The sequence below is a fragment of the Lactuca saligna genome, chromosome 7, assembly GCF_052625555.1.
Source record: "Lactuca saligna cultivar CGN05327 chromosome 7, ASM5262555v1, whole genome shotgun sequence".
Classification (NCBI taxonomy): Eukaryota; Viridiplantae; Streptophyta; class Magnoliopsida; order Asterales; family Asteraceae; genus Lactuca; species Lactuca saligna.
In genome coordinates this window covers 100,622,825-100,641,174 of record NC_136423.1, presented here as the reverse complement: position 1 = coordinate 100,641,174, position 18,350 = coordinate 100,622,825, and the positions used below count along the sequence as shown (strand labels likewise).

Genomic DNA, 18,350 nt, shown 5'->3' with positions numbered 1-18,350 from the left:
ACCGAAAATGTAATTTTTTCTGCATATAAACAAAATATAAAGATTGTTGTAAATGTTTGTAGCTAAATGGTTTTGCTTTTCTGCATTTTGCCCAAAAATTTATTACTTGTTACACGTATTTACAAAAAAAGTTATAAAATTTTTCATATTTTTTAATACAACATTTTATACTTTTCCTACAACTTTTTTTACATTTCCGTATAACTTTCATATAACTTTTCTATAACTTTCATACAACTCTTTCTAAACTTAACATCTTAAAAATATTTCATATATTTTTTATAACTTTTTTATACTATTTTTTATAATAATTAAAAATATTTTTGTTAAAGATAAATCATATGAAAGTGTAAAACAAGTTTAAAACGTTGTGTTGAGAAATTATAGAAAATTTATAAACTTTTAGTTTGTATAAAAATGTTGTAAATTTTTTATAGAACAATTACAAAATACTTTCGAGTAAAAGTGGTTGTATTAAAAATGAATGTCAGTGTAAAAAAAATAAAAAGTTACAAAAGAATGTTGTGAAAGAATCTAAAAAACCTATAAAATTATGAAAAAAAAAATCTTAAAAAAAATTCTAGTTTTTTTTTAAGTTATAAAAAAGTAAATTCGTAAATTAAACTAAATTTGGGATTAATTCGTAATAAAATTTAATGTTCATACCAAATCCATTACAAAATTTAAAATCTAGTTCAAAAGTATAAAAATGAAAAGAGGAATGACATGAGATAGCAGGTAAAGATAAGAAAACACGAGTTGGTTAGCCATTTAAAAAATAAAATGCAGTAATTACTTGAACCACACATGCACATGAGACATAGTGACATAACTCATACTCATGTGGGCACATGAGACATAGTGACATAACTCATACTCATGTGGAACAGATTCGAGTATCATTCATATTGTGCCATTGATATTGCGGATATCCGCCAAATAAAACTTGTAGATACTACTTCCAAATAAGACTTTATTAAAAATGTGTTTGCACTTTAAATTATGTTAATTTTATAAAGAAATAGAACACATAAGTTGGTGTTTCTTGAAAGGAGAGAACGACACATATTTTGTTTCATTTTATTTTGGTGTCGGTTTCAGAGAGTTTGTTTCTGAGATCCTTGAGAGCATCCACTACCCCAGAATCAAGATTGTGCTTCAACAGTTTACCCTGCACTGATGTTGATCTGAAAGAGTTGCACCACACCACCATTAATGCAAAACATTTATAAATAAAATAAAATAAACATCATTGGATAAACCCATTAAAGGTATCATTTAATGTAACTCACTTATGTTCTTGAAGCATTCTCTCGACCTCTTTTTGTGAAGTCTTGATCTGAAATTCATTTAAACAGGATGCAACATGAAACATCAAGATGTCGCGACTTTTTTAAAGTTATTCTTTGTTCATGTTTGGGTTTTAACTTTGTGTTCAGATAGAGGGGTTTGTGGTTTGTTACAGATTTGATTTAGGTTCTTTGTGATTTAACATTATATTCTGATTTTATCTTTCATGGTTTTTGGTGGTTGAACAACAAAAAAAGGTCATATTAATCAAGGGAATAAAGATAGCGCCACCTGGAATGAAGAAGCAGCAAGGGTGGTTGGACAAAATATAATTGGGTTAATTTCATAAAATACCCACAAGTTTGATGTTTTTACAAAAAGGCCCAACACTGTTCCAACTTTCTCATTTTGGCATTCTTAGCAGGTTTACCGGTAATACTTTTAAAAAAAAAATCTAAAAAACACTTCTTTTTAATCGGAAACATGTCACATTGTTGTTGTTGCTTATGGTGTTCTTGATGGAGGAAGATGGAAAACCACCAAGGGTGCGTAATACCTTCAAACCATCACACCCTTTCACCCTCTACATCTATATTTACCTTTGCTTTGAGAGGCTTTGTAAATGTGGATATATAAATATGTATCATAAAGCTTACTTGAATAATCTTTTCCGGAAGGGAAAAAAAAAAAAAACTTTTTTTAATAATCTTGTTCGGTGTTATCTATAGCTATATAATAACGTTACCACGCTGAAAAGAAAAAAAAAAAAAAAAAAATCTTTTAACCCTACAGCATTTGGGAAAACTACCAGCAAACCAGATAGAAAATGTTCGAAAAGTTTTGGGGTTTTTGGGAAAAAACCATAAAAACATCAAACTCGTGGACCTTTTATGGAATTAAGCCAATATATTTCAACAAAAAAATGAGTAATTAGACAAATATTTTGATGTTTATACATTATTCATTGTATTCATATAAATATGATAAGATATTGTGCATTTTACTGAAAAAGGTAAACCAAAAACAAAGAAGTGAATAAACTGAGTTTTAACTTTTCTTTATATAAATGCCACTCTTGCTAGAGAGTCTCTAGTAAGAAATCCAGCTCAAAAGAAAATAGCGCCCTAATCAGTTTAGGGTAAAATTGGTGGTTTACCTTTTCAGTAGTATGTTGTTGTGCTATAAGTAGTGGAAGTCAGTTAGTGGGAGAGGCATGTTTTAAGAGATTGGAATTTTCTTGGTAGGGTCTAGCACCTCGAATAGCTAGAGAGTCTCTATCTTGTTCTTCAATTGTTCAGGAATCTGTTATGAACTCACTTAATCTAATGAGTAACACACAACAAGAACAACTCAATGTAAAGAACAAAATGCAATTCCTTCACTATTACTCAAATGAATCAAGAACAAAAGGATAGGCTGGTTAGCTGATTCGAGATAACTACTCTCCCACAGGAAATAATTCCAGATTTTACACAAAAGATTCATTACCTACCCTCTTATATTATCTGTCATAACAACCAAAACAATATAAAATACCCATAATGCCCCTGTGACTAATTAAGATGATTTCCCCAAACTACCCCTTTTCTAAATTAAGGTGACCGAAGTGGGTGCATAACAATACCCCACCCCTAAAGATTCACCTTGCCATTACTTATAAATTTTCTCTCATCTTTAAAAACAGAGCTTGTGTCTCCCTTAGCCTGTTGTATAGATCTATTTTTTGTTCTTTCAACCATTTTCCCTCCAGCCACCCATACCACGACATAGTGCTGTAGTTCAACTCTAGGGACCAGGACATGTCTGATCTCAACTGCACTGCAGTTCCATATTTGAAAACAACACACTGTTGATATACAACAACAAATGTAACAAGATTCCCAATGTTGCCCTCTTCAGTCTCTATACCATTGTTGCTTGATAAGGGTGGGCTCCTGTAACTCAGTCTCCATATTCCTCAACTGTCCAAAAGCATACTCATCACTAGCTCATACCCTTCCTTCTTCAACTTCTCGAGGAACCTAGAGTTTTCCACAAACTTCTTTCCTTCTAAAGTAATGAAATAGATGTCATTATTTTCATATTTCAAACGTGTTACCTCACCACTTTTGGATAGAAATTCTTGGAATGGAGGGTATGAAGAACAGATGTCCCTCCATTGCTTGGGCATGACAGTCATAATCATCTTCCGTACAACTTTTGTTCTCTCACCGGACTTAAAGAACATATGCCCGGTCCTACAAGGTTTGATTCCTTGAGCACCATCTTGTGCTACACATGTGAAGCCAAGCAAACACATACACAGCTCCCGGTGATCGCCCTCCTCCAGCAGCAGCACAAATGTGGATAACACAATAGGGACAAGTTGGAGTCAAGATTTTCATACCAAAACCAACATTTTCTATAAAATCAGCAAACAATCTCCATTCCATCAAAATGTCGCCCCGATTTTGATACAAGGGACTTGTTTAGGTACCCAATCCCATCTTTGAGTACCCAATTGACTCGGTTCTTCAACCTTTTACTCCTAAAGTATTCACCAAGAAATAAAGTATTTGTATCTGAATCATCTCCACCAATAACCACTAGCTCGTCTACATCAAAACTTGACTGTTACGCCTTCAGCTTGCTTGAGTTGTTCTGAAGTCCCGCTCGTGTCTTTTATGTTATCTCCTTTTGTGGGTTTTGTTTCTAATGAGACTCTTTTTGGTGAATTTGAGAAGCATTGGTGAGAATTCTAGCTTTCTTTTACCCTTTTGCTTTAGATGCTTGCTAGATGTGGTAATGGGGCTTGGTAATTCTGAAACCTTTTCTTCATGAGGTGATGACTTATCAAGTATACTCCATTTTTCAAAACATAAATTCAGCACTTCATCACCACCATCAACATATAATACCTTGTGCTGCTTGTCTATAGGATTATAAGATGAAACAGTACCTTCGCAATACTTTTAGTCTGGTGGCCACCAAACCTTTATTCCATGTCCCACCAATTGTTTCGCATATCCAAGGCTCTTGTCGGAATAACCATGAACAACCTTTTTCTTAGCAAATATTATATCATCTTTCTTTCTCAGTCCTTCAGATTTTTCTCTAGTAACAATATAACCAACAGGTTCGATATTTATGAGCACATGATTGATCTTGGGAGAAACAGTGAAACTGATCTCCGATCGGTATGATCCTATTTGGCCTGTGCTTTGTGTTGTGTTTGATTCAACGAAAACTCCAAGTTCGAATTGAGCATCGACAAGGGTGTTCCGTAAGTGAGAATCGGTGCCAAGGTTGCAGATTGTGGGATTGATTTGGTAATCTTTGATTCAATCTCACGTGGGTTTAAGTTCTCTTCACGCTTAACTATTTTAATAAAGATTTGGCTTGATATTAAATTGTTACCTTCTAATAGACGTGCACAGAAAAACCGGTTCGGAACCCAACCATCTCATAAACCGGTAAACCGGTTCACGTTGAACCAATTCAGGAAGAACCGATCCGGTTCGTGAATTGATCCGTCGGTTTGGACAGGTTCGAGATTTTAGATGTCGGGACCGGTTTAGGACCGGTTTAGTAAGAACCGGTTTAGAACTGCCATCATCATATCCTCCTCATCACCACCTTCCCGCGCCATTTTCACAGCCAACATCCATACCCACATACTCACCCACCAGAACACTCAGTCCCGTCAACCACCTCCATGTAGAAACAAAACACCATCGCCATCAAACACCACCATCATCACCTACCTTCACCATCTCCACAGGAAAAACGAAACTAAACATTAACCCACCACCACTGCCCCTGTTTGCTTTCATCCACATAAGATATGGCCTGAACAAAAGCAAAAGTATGGTTGTATTGTCTATAATTTTTTGCAGAAGCTAGGACCATAAGATGGCATTACAAATTAGGACTCGGAGCTAGATGGACCTATGCTTTTGTAATGACCAAAAGTCAAAAGGATATGTAGGTAGATGGGTAAAAGCATGAAGCTATGTGTACGATTGTATGATGGGAAAACACAAGGACACTTTTCTGCAGGAAGCAACCTTTACTTTTCTTGCTGTCAGTTTTGAACTATAATCACAAAAAACAAAAAGAAGTTCAATAAATCGGTTTGAAGAACCGGTTTCTTCATGAACAGGTTTCCGGGGAACTGAACCGGTTTACAAAGTTCGCATATTTTTATTGATGAACCGATTTGAAACTGAACCGGTTTGACCTTGAACCGGTGTTGATCATATTGACCTGAACCGAACCGGTTCTAAAAACCGAATCGGTTTATAAAGAAAACGGGTTTGTGCACCCCTAACTTCTAACGAGTCCCTTTTCTTATTCGGTTTATGTGAGTCCAAGGTGCTAATTTCAGCCCAATTGTCCATTTTAGGCCCAATCTTTGCGAAACCCTAAAACCGTTTCTTCACATCCATCATCTAACAGATCCTGTATTATCTCCCTGATACTCCATTGGCGCTCCGACTGCCTTCCGCCATGGAAGATCGACCACCATTGCTCTGCTACCAACATTGAGGATCCGAATCGCCAGATGATTATGGATTTTAGTTCGTCCCAATCTCTAATTGGTCAACCATAGTGTTCTTCGTCATACCAGCGATCAGCGTAGCCCTCTAGTGCCGCCACCACAACCTCCAGTTTTACTTGTTTTGATAATCGATAATCTACAAATCATTTCTCTGCCTCAAGAACCCAGGCATTGGAATTATTTCCATTAAATAATGGTAACTTTAGCTTCTTGATTCGCCGGTTGGTTCCTCCGTGGTATCCAGGCGGTGGTGAACTTAGTGGGGGCGGTGTTGTGTTGCTGCTTCCTTGCCCCACTCCCTTCTCCTTTCCGAAGGTAGAGAACAACTCTCTATTCCCTGTAGTCATCTCTTCCATTTTCTTTATCAGGAGTGACCCTTGAATTTGAATCTGTTCTTGTAGTCCAACACACACTTCTTTGAATCTTTCTTCTGCCATTTCTACCCTCTGAACAGCTCTTGGATCTATTGCTCTGATACCAATTGTTATGAACTCACTTAATCTAATGACTAACACACAACAAGAACAACTCGATGTAAAGAACAAAATGCAATTCCTTCACTATTACTCAAATGAATCAAGAACAAAAGGATAGGTTAGCTGATTCGAGATAGCTACTCTCCGACAGGAAATAATTCTAGGTTTTAAACAAAAGATTCATTACCTACCCTCTTATATTATCTGTCATAACAAGCAAAACAATATAAAATACGCATAATGCCCCTGTACTAATCAAGATGCGTGAGCTGTCGTTTGGGGCATGATCAGCAGTTGGTTTTTGAGACTCTGAGGTAGAGGTTGTGTGAGGCCCTGATTCTCGCGCTCCCTGAGGCTTTAGACGATTAGATGATTTCCCCAAACTACCCCTTCTCTAAATTAAGGTGATGGAAGTGGGTGCATAACAAAATCATAAGAGAAAGAGTTAGGTACCTTCTTAAAACCTTTTTGCCTTATTATTTTTGTGTTCTTGTTTATTATTTGCTGAGTTTGAGGTTCCAGTTTGAGCAAGGCATATCAAAGTGGTATCAGGGAACATCATGGCACCTCCTGTTGTGGCCCACAGAGAGTGGATTCCTTGGAAGAAGGGACGTGAGATATGAGATCAACCATTAGATTGTTGATAATCCAATATCATACATATTGATAGACATAACTGCTATTTATTTGTTGAATAGACAGATTCATGGTAAAAATCATGACTATACTTAACAATAAAAACAATCTTAGAAGACCAAATATGACGAAGACTTTTGTTGCCATCGGAAAAAGAAGTCCTAACCCTATGAACGTAGGAACCGGAAGGGGAAGGAAAGGTATTATCCATGCATATTGATGTGTCCTTTCCATAAATAAATAAAGATGAAACAACAACTGATGCAGTTAACTGAAACAATCACACAAATGGCTATTGATAAAGGAAAACTTCATGCTACCGTGGGAGAAACGATGTGTACTCCCAAAATAGGAGAATAGGGGCCGACCACCTCTCATAGAACCATTGTTTCCTTCTACTCCACCACCTGTCCGACCACCAAAAGGAAAGGCAAGAAACTCAAAGCCATTAAACACTCACACAAACAACGGTGTGCAAATTGGAGATTCAGAAAGTTAGATATTTTACATTCTATCATTTGATGGAAGAAGAGAAGTTAGAAGCTGCAGTCGTAGCTTTGAAAGGGTACACTCTTCTATGCTATCAGTGAGAGCACAGCACAGGAGGACACCGATTAGGAATTGGGAAGACATGAAACTATTGTTGCTGCGTCAATATAGGTCATCAAAGCAAGATTGCTCTATGAGCAATGGCTTGCTGTCAGCCAAGTAGGAACAGTGGCGGACTACCAGCATAGTTGCATAAATTTGCACATTTTATCAGCCTAAAACATCCTTTCACTGCAGGTACTGTGGCAGAGATATTTCTTAAGGAGGTTGTGAGACACCATGGGTTCCCGGAATCTATCGTGTCCAATAGAGATACAAGTATTTTCTAGAAAAAAAACTATTCCGCATGCAAGGTAAAAGCTTGAAGAGGAGTACGGCAAATCACCCAAAAATGGATGGGCAATCCAAAGTGGTGAACAACACATTAGAAACTTATTTGCGATGTTTTATTCAAGGAGAACCAAAAGAATGGTGAATTCTCGTATAACACGTCTTTCCACTCATCCTTAAGGTGCATTCCGTTCAAAGCACTTTAAGGTAGGGAATAGGGATCCTCCCCGATTGGTCAAATACAAAATAAGAGCCATGCTGGTGGCTTTTGGATGAAGTAAAGTTCAACTTACTGCAGCCAGCCCAACAGAAGATGAAGAGCATAGAGTATAAGAAATGCAATGAGATCGAATTTGAGGTGGGGGATCAGTTAAGTTGCAGCAGTGGACAGCACTCATTAGCAAAGTGACCCAATGAGAAGCTATTACCCGTTTCTTTAAGCCCTTTCTCGGGAAGGTTGCATATCGCCTTCAACTCCCTGATTCATCCATCCCCTATCCACCCTCTCTTTCATGTTTCACATCTCAAGTAAGGTCATACAGGCCCAAGAGTCAAACACTTGGAATTAAGCCAGGAAATAGAGATGATACTAGAACCGACACAGTTGCTAGGACTTGGAACCATAAATCAAGACAAAGAAGAGGAAGAACCTACCAGAAACAGAGGCTACATTGAGGATTTTCACAACATTAACAACTTGTTTCCAGTTTTCCACCTTGATGAGGATTAGGTGAATCTATGGGGGTGGGGTAATGCTAAACCTCCAATTCACTACACTAATGCCAGGAAGGGTAAATCAGGAAATCCAGCTCAAAAGGAAATAATGCCCTAGTCAGAAAAAAGTAAGATTGGTATTTTACCATTTTAGCAGTTTGTTGTGTTGTGATTAGTAGTGGAAGTCAGTTACTGGGAGAGGTATGTTTTGAAAGATTGGAATTTTTGTGGGAAGTTCTAGCACCTTGAATAGCAAGAGAGTCTCTATCTTGTTATTCTATTGTTCATGAATCATATGAGAAAGAGTAAGACACCTCCTAAATCCTTTTTGCCTTATAATTTTTTTGTTCTTGTTTGTTATTTGCTGAGTATGAGGTTCCAGTTTGAGCAAAGCATGACATTAGCTTGGGCAAAAGAAAGTTAATTATCCAACATAGAAATTTGGCCAAAGTACATTATCGTTTTATGCAACTTCCCTTTTAATAAATATATTAGAGAGAAGATGAAGATATATATATATATATATATATATATATATATATATATATATATATATATATATATATATATATATAAGAGGAAGAGGAATAAGAAAAGAAAAGACCGAATGTTGGACAATACAATGAGAGGAGATATAAATTCTACCTCTGAAACTAATGCCTTTGCACTCCAAACGAAAGCCCCCTAAAGAAACCATAACTTTGCATGTCAGAAGGCATTATAAGTAACACAAAAAATAAATGGGACGGGACTGAACAGTCTTTGTAGGGCTAGTTTCGCCGATGAGGACATTAACATCTTTTGTATTGATGAGAGACTATCCCATCTTTCCGGGTGGGACAAAAAGTATATATATATATATATATATATATATATATATATATATATATATAGAGAGAGAGAGAGAGAGAGAGAGGGTGACATACCGCTCCATGTGCTGCATGTTGCTGACATCGATCAGACGTGACAACCCACACCCTTGGGCACCCATCCTCCCTCAATGCTGCAACCTTTCAAATATGACAGTTCTAATCAATTAATTGGATAAAATCAACTTATAGAGCTATTTTCTATGATAGGGGCATCCACGTCCTTTTTGCATCGTATATTCCATTGATGTTGGCCTCAGTCCCGGTCTAATGCACGCGACCGCAGTAAAACATGTTTAGTGTAAGAAACAAGGCCTAATAGAAGCATAATCACCTCTTTCTCTATCCATGCATCAGCACAGGTTTCAGTTGAATAGACTATATCAACACTGCAAAATGATACCATCTTATTAGAATGAATCCAAACTCACAGAAAGTTCAACATTTAAGACCATCTAGTAGTAGGCAATTAAAATACCAAAAATATTAAATATATCAGGTTATGAGTGATACCCAGCAAAATTTTCTTTGTGCATTGGAAGGCCGGACATCATAGCATCAAAAACAACTACCACTTTAACCTCTGTAAATTTCCCAATGCAATAACAAGGCAGAGTTAAAAAATAAATAAATAAATAAATAAATAAGGTGCCCTTAATTGTGAAAACCGATGAAAAGATTATAGTACACTATATTAAAAAACATCTTGGCATGTCTTCGAGAGCATTGTTGAATGTATCCTCAAATTTGTTTTTACCACAAATCCACGTAGGTATGAGCATGGGATGGCAGGAGAAGCAATTTCGCTCTTCTTTTTACGGAAAATAGTTAAATAGAAGAAATAACCATGTTATCTCATTAATTTGTTTGTTATCGCATTATACTTTCATTTCTTCAGATTACAGCATTGTATGCCAAATAATCTCTTCAACTATATCATTTTCATCCAAATACAACACAATTTTAAAAAAAAAAAATGAAAGTACAATACTATAATTGGGTAGATTATCAAAGTTTAATGCCTTGTAAGAAAAAACTGTAAGTACAATTATGTACTAGAAAGAAATGAATGTAGGATTCTATAATAGACAAATACATGAAAAATACTTGCTAAATATAAGTAAAAAAATGACAAGTCTTAGGCTTTAACCCTATAACTTCTACTATATATATATATATATATATATATATATATATATATAGTATGAATTATGACACAATGCATTGTTTGAACACATGCACATGGGTATAAAGGCACCCCCGCTATGTTAACATTTTACGACATCTAAATCCATGCATCACGTACCCACGTCCTTGCAAGTTAACATTAGCACTTGCATTTCCAATATAATTAGAAAGCATGACATGTTTCGTTGGAAAATATATATCGGAACAAATTTGTATTAAGTTATAGGACCAAGGGGAAAATCTTAGCTCGTTGATTTTCTCTAGTAAGCAGTAAGTCAAAAAGAAATAGCCATATGTAGCTTGTGCTTGTGTGATTAAAAATGTTGGCCACATTAAGCAGACGTATAATTACATACCTCTTAGCATTCCAAAGGTTATGAGCTCATCAACAAGCTTTTGGCGAGCAAGGTCAAGCCTTCCACCCATAAAATGTTTTTTGAGCTTGGGCCAATACCCGCAGACATTATAACCATCAACAAGCAACACAGGGACTGCAGTGTCTATTCCCTGGTTTGTACTGTTGAATAATTTCATAAAATCTCCATAAAAGATTAGATGAACTAAATGCAAAAAGTTGAAGGCCACGAAAGAAAATTACTAATAGAGGGTCAAAGTAGGGTCACGATAGAGCTCGGTATCATCATCCGGAAGGTCACCTTTCTCCACCTTCTTCCTCCGGTAACTCGTAGCAGGCTTGGGTGTGCCAGATTTTCTCTTTTGATATTCCTGTTAAGTTCACATTACATCTCACATGATGCTTTATTTCTTTGGGGGTTGGGTTGTTGGAAGATTAATAACCTTTTTGCTAGACCCAGGGAGTATATACATGATTGTAATTGTAAACAAACAAAATGACCAGACCATTTAGTAATCACCTTCCATAACTTCAAGAACTGCAAATTCTGCTTCACATTTGATGTAATCCTGGCAGGAGGTGGCTCTGAACCCTATCAAAATACAACTTCTTTAAACAATTTGTTAAATGTTATTATCTTTTATTCTTAAATTATCTCCTTTTGATAGCCAATTTTCACTTGTTAGCAGTAATACCAAACTAGGAATTCAAGATCTAGCTGGGAAGCAAGAAGATATAACCTTAGTAATCAATCTATTGCCACCGTAAGATTTCACGATATTAAATGCAGTAGCACAAACCCATTATAATGTAAAACAAAATATGGAAACGAAAATTATGGGAAAAGTTCCACCTTTGGAGATTGGGGATGCTTGTTCTTCTGGGCAACTATCTTGGAAGATGAACCACCACCATTAGCGTATGGCACTAGGAAAATTGACGATGAGGCAGAGTTTGCGATTGCGATTGATTTCATGGGTGATCTCTAGTTCTTCAATCTTCTTCTTGTTCTTGAATTCCATGTGCAATCCATAACCTCTTCTTTCTTGGTTTTCAAATTTTCAGATTGAACTTAATACCCAGATAATTTATGAAGTTTACTTCTCCATCATAACCAGTGTAATCGTCTGTTTGAATCAAAGAGATGAAAGTTTTCAGCGTTTGCAAACTACGGTTAACTTCAATTTTCTCTCCTTTTCCCTCGTGTCGTCAATGATGCCCCTTGTTCTAGCAACGATTTATCTGTTCAGAGCCTCAGAGAACAAATTACCAAACTAGTCCCTTAACTATGTTTCACGGGCTATATTCATCCCTTCAATTACCAATGTTTTAAATTTTACTAAAACTAAAAGCCATCAACAAAGTCATGGCTACATTAAATGAATAGTCCATGAAAAAAAAGTGATCTAAAATTTACATTTGAGATCTTATCCATGGATTCTTATACGTTTACTGTTAGGAAGTGTGTAAAATATTCAATATCCTGCTCTGTTACAATACCTCGTTCCTTATCATAGATACTTATAAAGCTAACATTTTTTCTTGAATCTCATGAATTTGAAACCCCCATAAAAATTTGTCAACACCTCATACATTTGAAACCCCCACACCCTTTCACCTTCAAAGTAATTAATCGTATATAATCTCATTCCAAGAATATCACACACTCTATAACTTCAACACCTCATGCATTTCAAACCCTTACACCCTTTCACCTTCATTATATATGTAGCTATATTAGTACATTTTTCTTACAAAAAATCGTCATTTGGTTGAAGATATTATGATTCAAAAGTTTTCATATAATTGAAGCATTCACGATCCAAATATGATGATTTGAAGAAATGGGTTATGTCACAATGGTAATTGTAATATGATTTTTTCTTTCAACAAAAACAAATGAAGCTTTTCTGTTCTTTCTTTATATTCAATTTCCCATTTGATCTTTATATGTGATTTGTATGTATTATTCAATCTTGAATGTGACTCTCAAAACATCAATGTTTTGCTTGGAATATCTTTCTCATTCTATTTTTTCAAGAAAAATATTTTGATTGCAGGTTAGTGAAAAATTAGCATCAAGTTTCTAGGGTTGAATAGTGTGCAATAAAGAAAGAAGATTCAGAAAACGGATATAGATTTTTTTTTTGTTTGAGCAAAGTAGACGAATGTTAGTTTTTTCTTTTGATTTAAATGTATATGTATGGAACATTTTTATTTGTATATTCAACCACCTAATGTTCTTATTTATTTGATTGTAGTTTTTCAATTTTGATTATATTTATTTTCTATTATTTTTTTGTTGGGTTATCCTACATAACATATTTACAATACAATATCTAAAAGATAACATAATTTTTAACATTGGATATGTAATTATGATGACTTATCATGATATATGAAAGTAATTTATCCATATTACTACGATAAGAATTACATATGACATTTACGAAAATATATATTATATGTGATTTATTTAACATAGATATACACCTATGTATGCTATAAATTTATAATTTAATATATTTATGTTTAATAATTGAAGGGATTAAAATGATGCATTAAAACCAATTATTTGGACGAATATAATAATAATAATAATAATAATAATAATAATAATAATAATAATAATAAATTGAAACTCACACTACAACTCAAGAGTTTTTTAATTTATGTATATTTATTAGTTACAACTCAAAAGTTTTTAACTTATGATTATTAATTAGTAATCAATAATAACTTTTTATTTTCTTTTGTTTTATAAGGTTGGAAAGTTTTGCTCATTAAAAACGTTAATGTATTTGAAGAGATTTGTCATTTAAATATGAAAAGTTAATATAAATGTTATAACAAATGTTTTAGTGTTTTTATGTTATTAAAAGTTGTAGTGTTTATTTTTTATATTTTTTATTATTCATTTTATATATATCTTTTATAATATAAATGTTATAATATATGTTTTTGTATTTTTATGTTACTAAAAGTTGTAGTTCATATTTTTGTTCATACATTTTGTTACCCGTTATATATAGATTATCATACGTTTGATATATAATTTACACAATTTTAAACGGTTTATAAAATTATCAAATAATTGTATATATCACAATGAATTAAAAATTAAAACTATAATCATCATATCATACTATATTATAAATGACGTATTTTTTCTTTCACCATATTCATTTGAAACTCCTAACTTTTCATATTTCATACAATATACTTAATTTATTAACTTAAATATGCTTTTAGTTGTAAGCATTATCATAAATGGAAGAGTTTGTGACTTATCAATATGATATACTTAATTTGTTAACTTCAATATATAGTTAAATAAATAACTTACATTAATATATCAAATAAACTTAAAATTTTAGTGTAAATTTTTAAACCTAAAGTAAAATATCAAATAATGTTAAAAAAATTCAATATATATATTTTAACATAGTTATAGGAAAACATTAAATATAATAATAATAAAAGAACAAAAATTGATGAATCGAATTAACTAAAAGGTGTCTAAAGACTATATTCTAACAATATATTTTTAACTTGCGTCGCGCAATGTGCAGAAATTCGTCTAGTATAACAATATTTTATTTATCTTAATCGACACATTTCAATCATTTATGATGGTCCCTCGTGGAAAGTTACATGTTTGTTTTGTCTTTACACGCATCAATGTCATATTTCTATGTGCGTCTTAGCAAAAAATGTTTAGGTTATTTCGGTAAATATATTCAACCAACTCTAATTCTTTTACCTAATAACATCTTAGAAGATTTCATAAAGCCTTTGTCACTTAAGTTTCGATTTTTTCGGAATACTAATAACTACTATAAAAGCTTGTTATACATACATACATACATATATATATATATATATATATATATATATATATATATATATATATATATATATATATATATATATAGGGATGAGATCGGTTGATAACTCATAGTTTCCCGAAAATCAAAAGTGGAGCGTTTGATCAAAATTAATTCATTAAGGACATGATTGTCGTCATACCAATCCAACTTAATTTTTTTGTATTATTGCAAATATTAATAAAAAGCTCTCAAATTAACATTATAAAACAAATTTTCGGATTTTTTTATATAAAAAAGATTCGTTTTTTTTTTTTTTAAATTGTAGGTTTTTTAACTTTTTTGGAAAGCATAACTTTTTAAAAAATTTGAATTTTTTTTTCAAAAAAACTGTAATTTTTTTTAAAAAAAAAAAAACTGCAATTTTTTTAAACAAACTGTAGTTTTAAAAAAAAAAAAAAAACTCTTTAATTTTTTCAAAAAAACTGCATTTTTTTCTAAAATACTACATATTTTTTCAAAAAAAGTGCATCTTTAAAAAAAAAAAAAAAAAAAAAAAAAAAAAAAAAAAAGCTGCACTTTTTTTTAAAAATTGCAAAATTTTTTAAAAAAATGTGCATTTTTTTAAAAAAGTATAAATTTTAAAAAATCAGTAAATTTATAAAACAAAAAAAAACAAAACAAAACAAAACAAAAACAAAATATTTAAAAAAATCAACATTTTAGTTGCATATATGCATATTTTTTTTTCAAATGAATATATGCATATTTCTTATACTATAATATCCGTAAGTGAATCATAAAAAAATTCATTTTTATTAATCAATATATAAATATAATAGTATAAGTATTTTATTCGATAAAAAATAAAAAATAAAAAATGTTACGAAGATTCACATTGTTATCATTTTTTCATATTAAGATTTTCATATTTTCTTCAATTTATCACTTTCCACCTCTTCAATATTTTCCACAAATTTTTCAAAATCTACAAGAAAATTAAAAAAAATTGATTAATATAAGAACACTCACAAAAATGCACATGTAATTTACATCTGAATTACATGTGATTAATATGTAAATTACATATGAATCGCATATAATTCATATGTGATTCACTTGTGAATCACATGTAATTTATATACACAACTAATTTTATGTGATTCACTTGTAAATCATATGTAATTCATATGTGATTCACTTGTGATTTACATGTGAATTACATGTGATTAATATGTGAATTACTTGTGATGTATATGTGAATCACATATAATTCATATGTGATTCACTTGTGAATCGCATGTAATTCATACGTGATTCACTTTTGAATCACATGTGTTATTTACTATGACAATCGTCAAATTTCCGATCAAGTCAAAGTTAACCGGTTAAACCAGTCAACTCAATAAACTCTTGTATATTAGGGCTTACATTATGTACTATTGTGCAACTCACTATTTTAAAGAGAAGTTAGCACTTGGAAAGTTCATTCGTTTAGAAATTTCAAACCCTAATTAGGGTAAGTGATGAAACTATGCGATAAAACGTTATTTCTGATCTCTTGGGGGCATAAAATCATCGTAACTAAGCTAAACGGGGTGTACCAACCTTGCGTTGAAAAGCTAAACACCCAAAAAGGGTCACAAACAAAGTCTCTCTCAATCTCTCCCAAATCTCTCTCTATGTAAGAAATCTCCCAAAGTATGTAAAATCTCTCTCAAATCTCTCTCTGTGTTAGAAATCTCCCCACGTATGTGAAATCTCTCCCAAATCTCTTAAAATCTCTCTTTGTGTGAGAAATCTCCGCAAGTATGTGAAATCTCTCCTAAATCTCTCTCAAAATCTCTCTCTGTGTGAGAAATCTTTACAAGTATGTGAAATCACTCCTAAATCTCTCTGTGTGTGAGAAATCTCCCCAACTATGTGAAATCTCTCTCACAACTTCTTATAATCACTCGGGGGATCCCAACCCTTAAATTAGTCAAAAACCGCTCAAAAACGGAAAGTCTACGCGAAAAACAGCCTTAAGGAGCCGAGCCTCCCAAAGAACCGAACCTCACATCATCCGAAGCCCTGGGAGTCGAACCGAGCTTGTCATAGCCGATCATGTGAGAGCCGAACCTCGCCTACACTTTCTTTTTCCGAGTTCGATTCCTCGCCTGGGAAAGTACCCAACCAAACCTCGCTCTCGGTTCTCACCTCCCAGCCGAACCTCTCTCTCGGTTCCCCTCCTACGACCGAGCTCTCCCTTCGGCTCCCTCATACTTTCGGTTCCAATCATAAGGAACCGAACCTCCGGCCCTGATCTCCGAATTTCGCATATTTTCTCGGTTTTGTACCATTTTCACATTTTAAGCCCGTTTTTCGTAATTTTAATGCGGGATTTTCACCTAAACTCATATTTTAACATAATAAACCCTAAATATTCATATTTTAATTATATTTTGGGGGAAATCCTTACCTAAGAATAAAATCTAGTGGGTAAGATTTATGGGTGGAGTGTTGACTCTACCTTAGTGTGTAACACAAGCAACCTCCCACACTCACTCCAAGACCATACCCAGACATTATTCCCTCATACCTGGTCAATCATTATCCTTTTTCCCACCATTATTCCAGCCATACTCTTGAACAAAAGTTGGAAAATCCACATCTCTCTTCCCACATCACTCCTACTCCACCAAAGAGCAAACACTTTTCTCTCTCACTTGTCTCTCTCTTAAATTCGAGATTCAAGGGCTGATCACCAAGTTTTATTCTACTTTTGGGTAAGTATTATCATCCTCCATATGATTATTTCACTTCCTTCTACTCAAATCAAGGATATCTTACACAAACATCATCACGTTTGTAGTAGATCTTCGAATCTTCAAGGCATCTTCTAAGTGTTCTTGAGTAAAACACTTCTTTCCTTCAATATCCATCCATTAAGGACACTCAAGGTCAGTTCATACCCCTAGTATTAGAGACTCTAAGAACTGAAAAGCTTTATGCTAAATTCTCTAAGTGAGAATTTTGGCTTAGAGAAGTAGGATTTCTTGGCCATGTGGTTAGCGAGAAAGGGATACACGTAGACCCCTCAAAAATCAATGCAATCGAGAGCTGGGCTGCACCGAAAACACCAACGGAAATTCGACAATTCCTAGGGCTTGCGGGGTATTACCAAATATTTATCCACAACTTCTCCAAAATCACAAAACCACTCACCACCCTGACTCAGAAGGGTGTGGCGTTTAGTTGGGAAGTTAAACAAGAAACTACCTTCCAAACCTTGAAGCAAGCCCTATGCAGCGCACCGATCTTGTCTCTCCCAGAAGGGACCGAAGATTTCGTGGTCTATTGCGATGCTTTGAACCAAGGACTTGGATGTGTTCTCATGCAAAGAGGAAAAGTCATCGCTTATACCTCAAGACAACTTAAAACGCACATAGTTAACTACACTACTCATGATCTCGAATTGGGAGCGATGGTGTTTGCCCTGAAGATTTGGAAACACTACCTCTATGGCACAAGGTGCACTATATACACAGATCATAAGAGCCTCCAACATTGTAATGTCCAAAAAATTTCAACCAA

At 33.8% G+C, this 18,350-nt stretch overlaps 1 protein-coding gene across 1 annotated transcript; it reads right to left on the bottom strand.

The window, feature by feature from the left end:
* Positions 1 to 880: 880 nt before the first annotated feature.
* Positions 881 to 12,176, bottom strand: LOC145005685 (yacP-like NYN domain protein). The gene is made up of 10 exons (XM_078964800.1): positions 11,801 to 12,176; positions 11,468 to 11,539; positions 11,191 to 11,318; positions 10,949 to 11,109; positions 9,918 to 9,987; positions 9,739 to 9,793; positions 9,462 to 9,545; positions 9,181 to 9,219; positions 1,293 to 1,339; positions 881 to 1,187 (listed from the first exon to the last, which is right to left on the bottom strand). The coding sequence occupies exons 1-10, from the start codon at positions 11,921 to 11,923 to the stop codon at positions 1,076 to 1,078; spliced, it is 891 nt and encodes a 296-aa protein (XP_078820926.1). The 5' UTR covers positions 11,924 to 12,176; the 3' UTR covers positions 881 to 1,075.
* Positions 12,177 to 18,350: the final 6,174 nt, after the last annotated feature.

What these genes read in the sequence shown, in the direction of transcription:
- LOC145005685 (XM_078964800.1), bottom strand. Translation starts at nt 11,923, where the DNA reads ATGAAATCAATCGCAATCGCAAACTCTGCCTCATCGTCAATTTTCCTA. An exon ending in AGCATCCCCAATCTCCAAAG is followed by an intron (nt 11,540 to 11,800) that starts GTGGAACTTTTC and finishes GTATTTTGATAG; the next exon opens with GGTTCAGAGCCACCTCCTGC. An exon ending in CACAAAGAAAATTTTGCTGG is followed by an intron (nt 9,794 to 9,917) that starts GTATCACTCATA and finishes ATCATTTTGCAG; the next exon opens with TGTTGATATAGTCTATTCAA.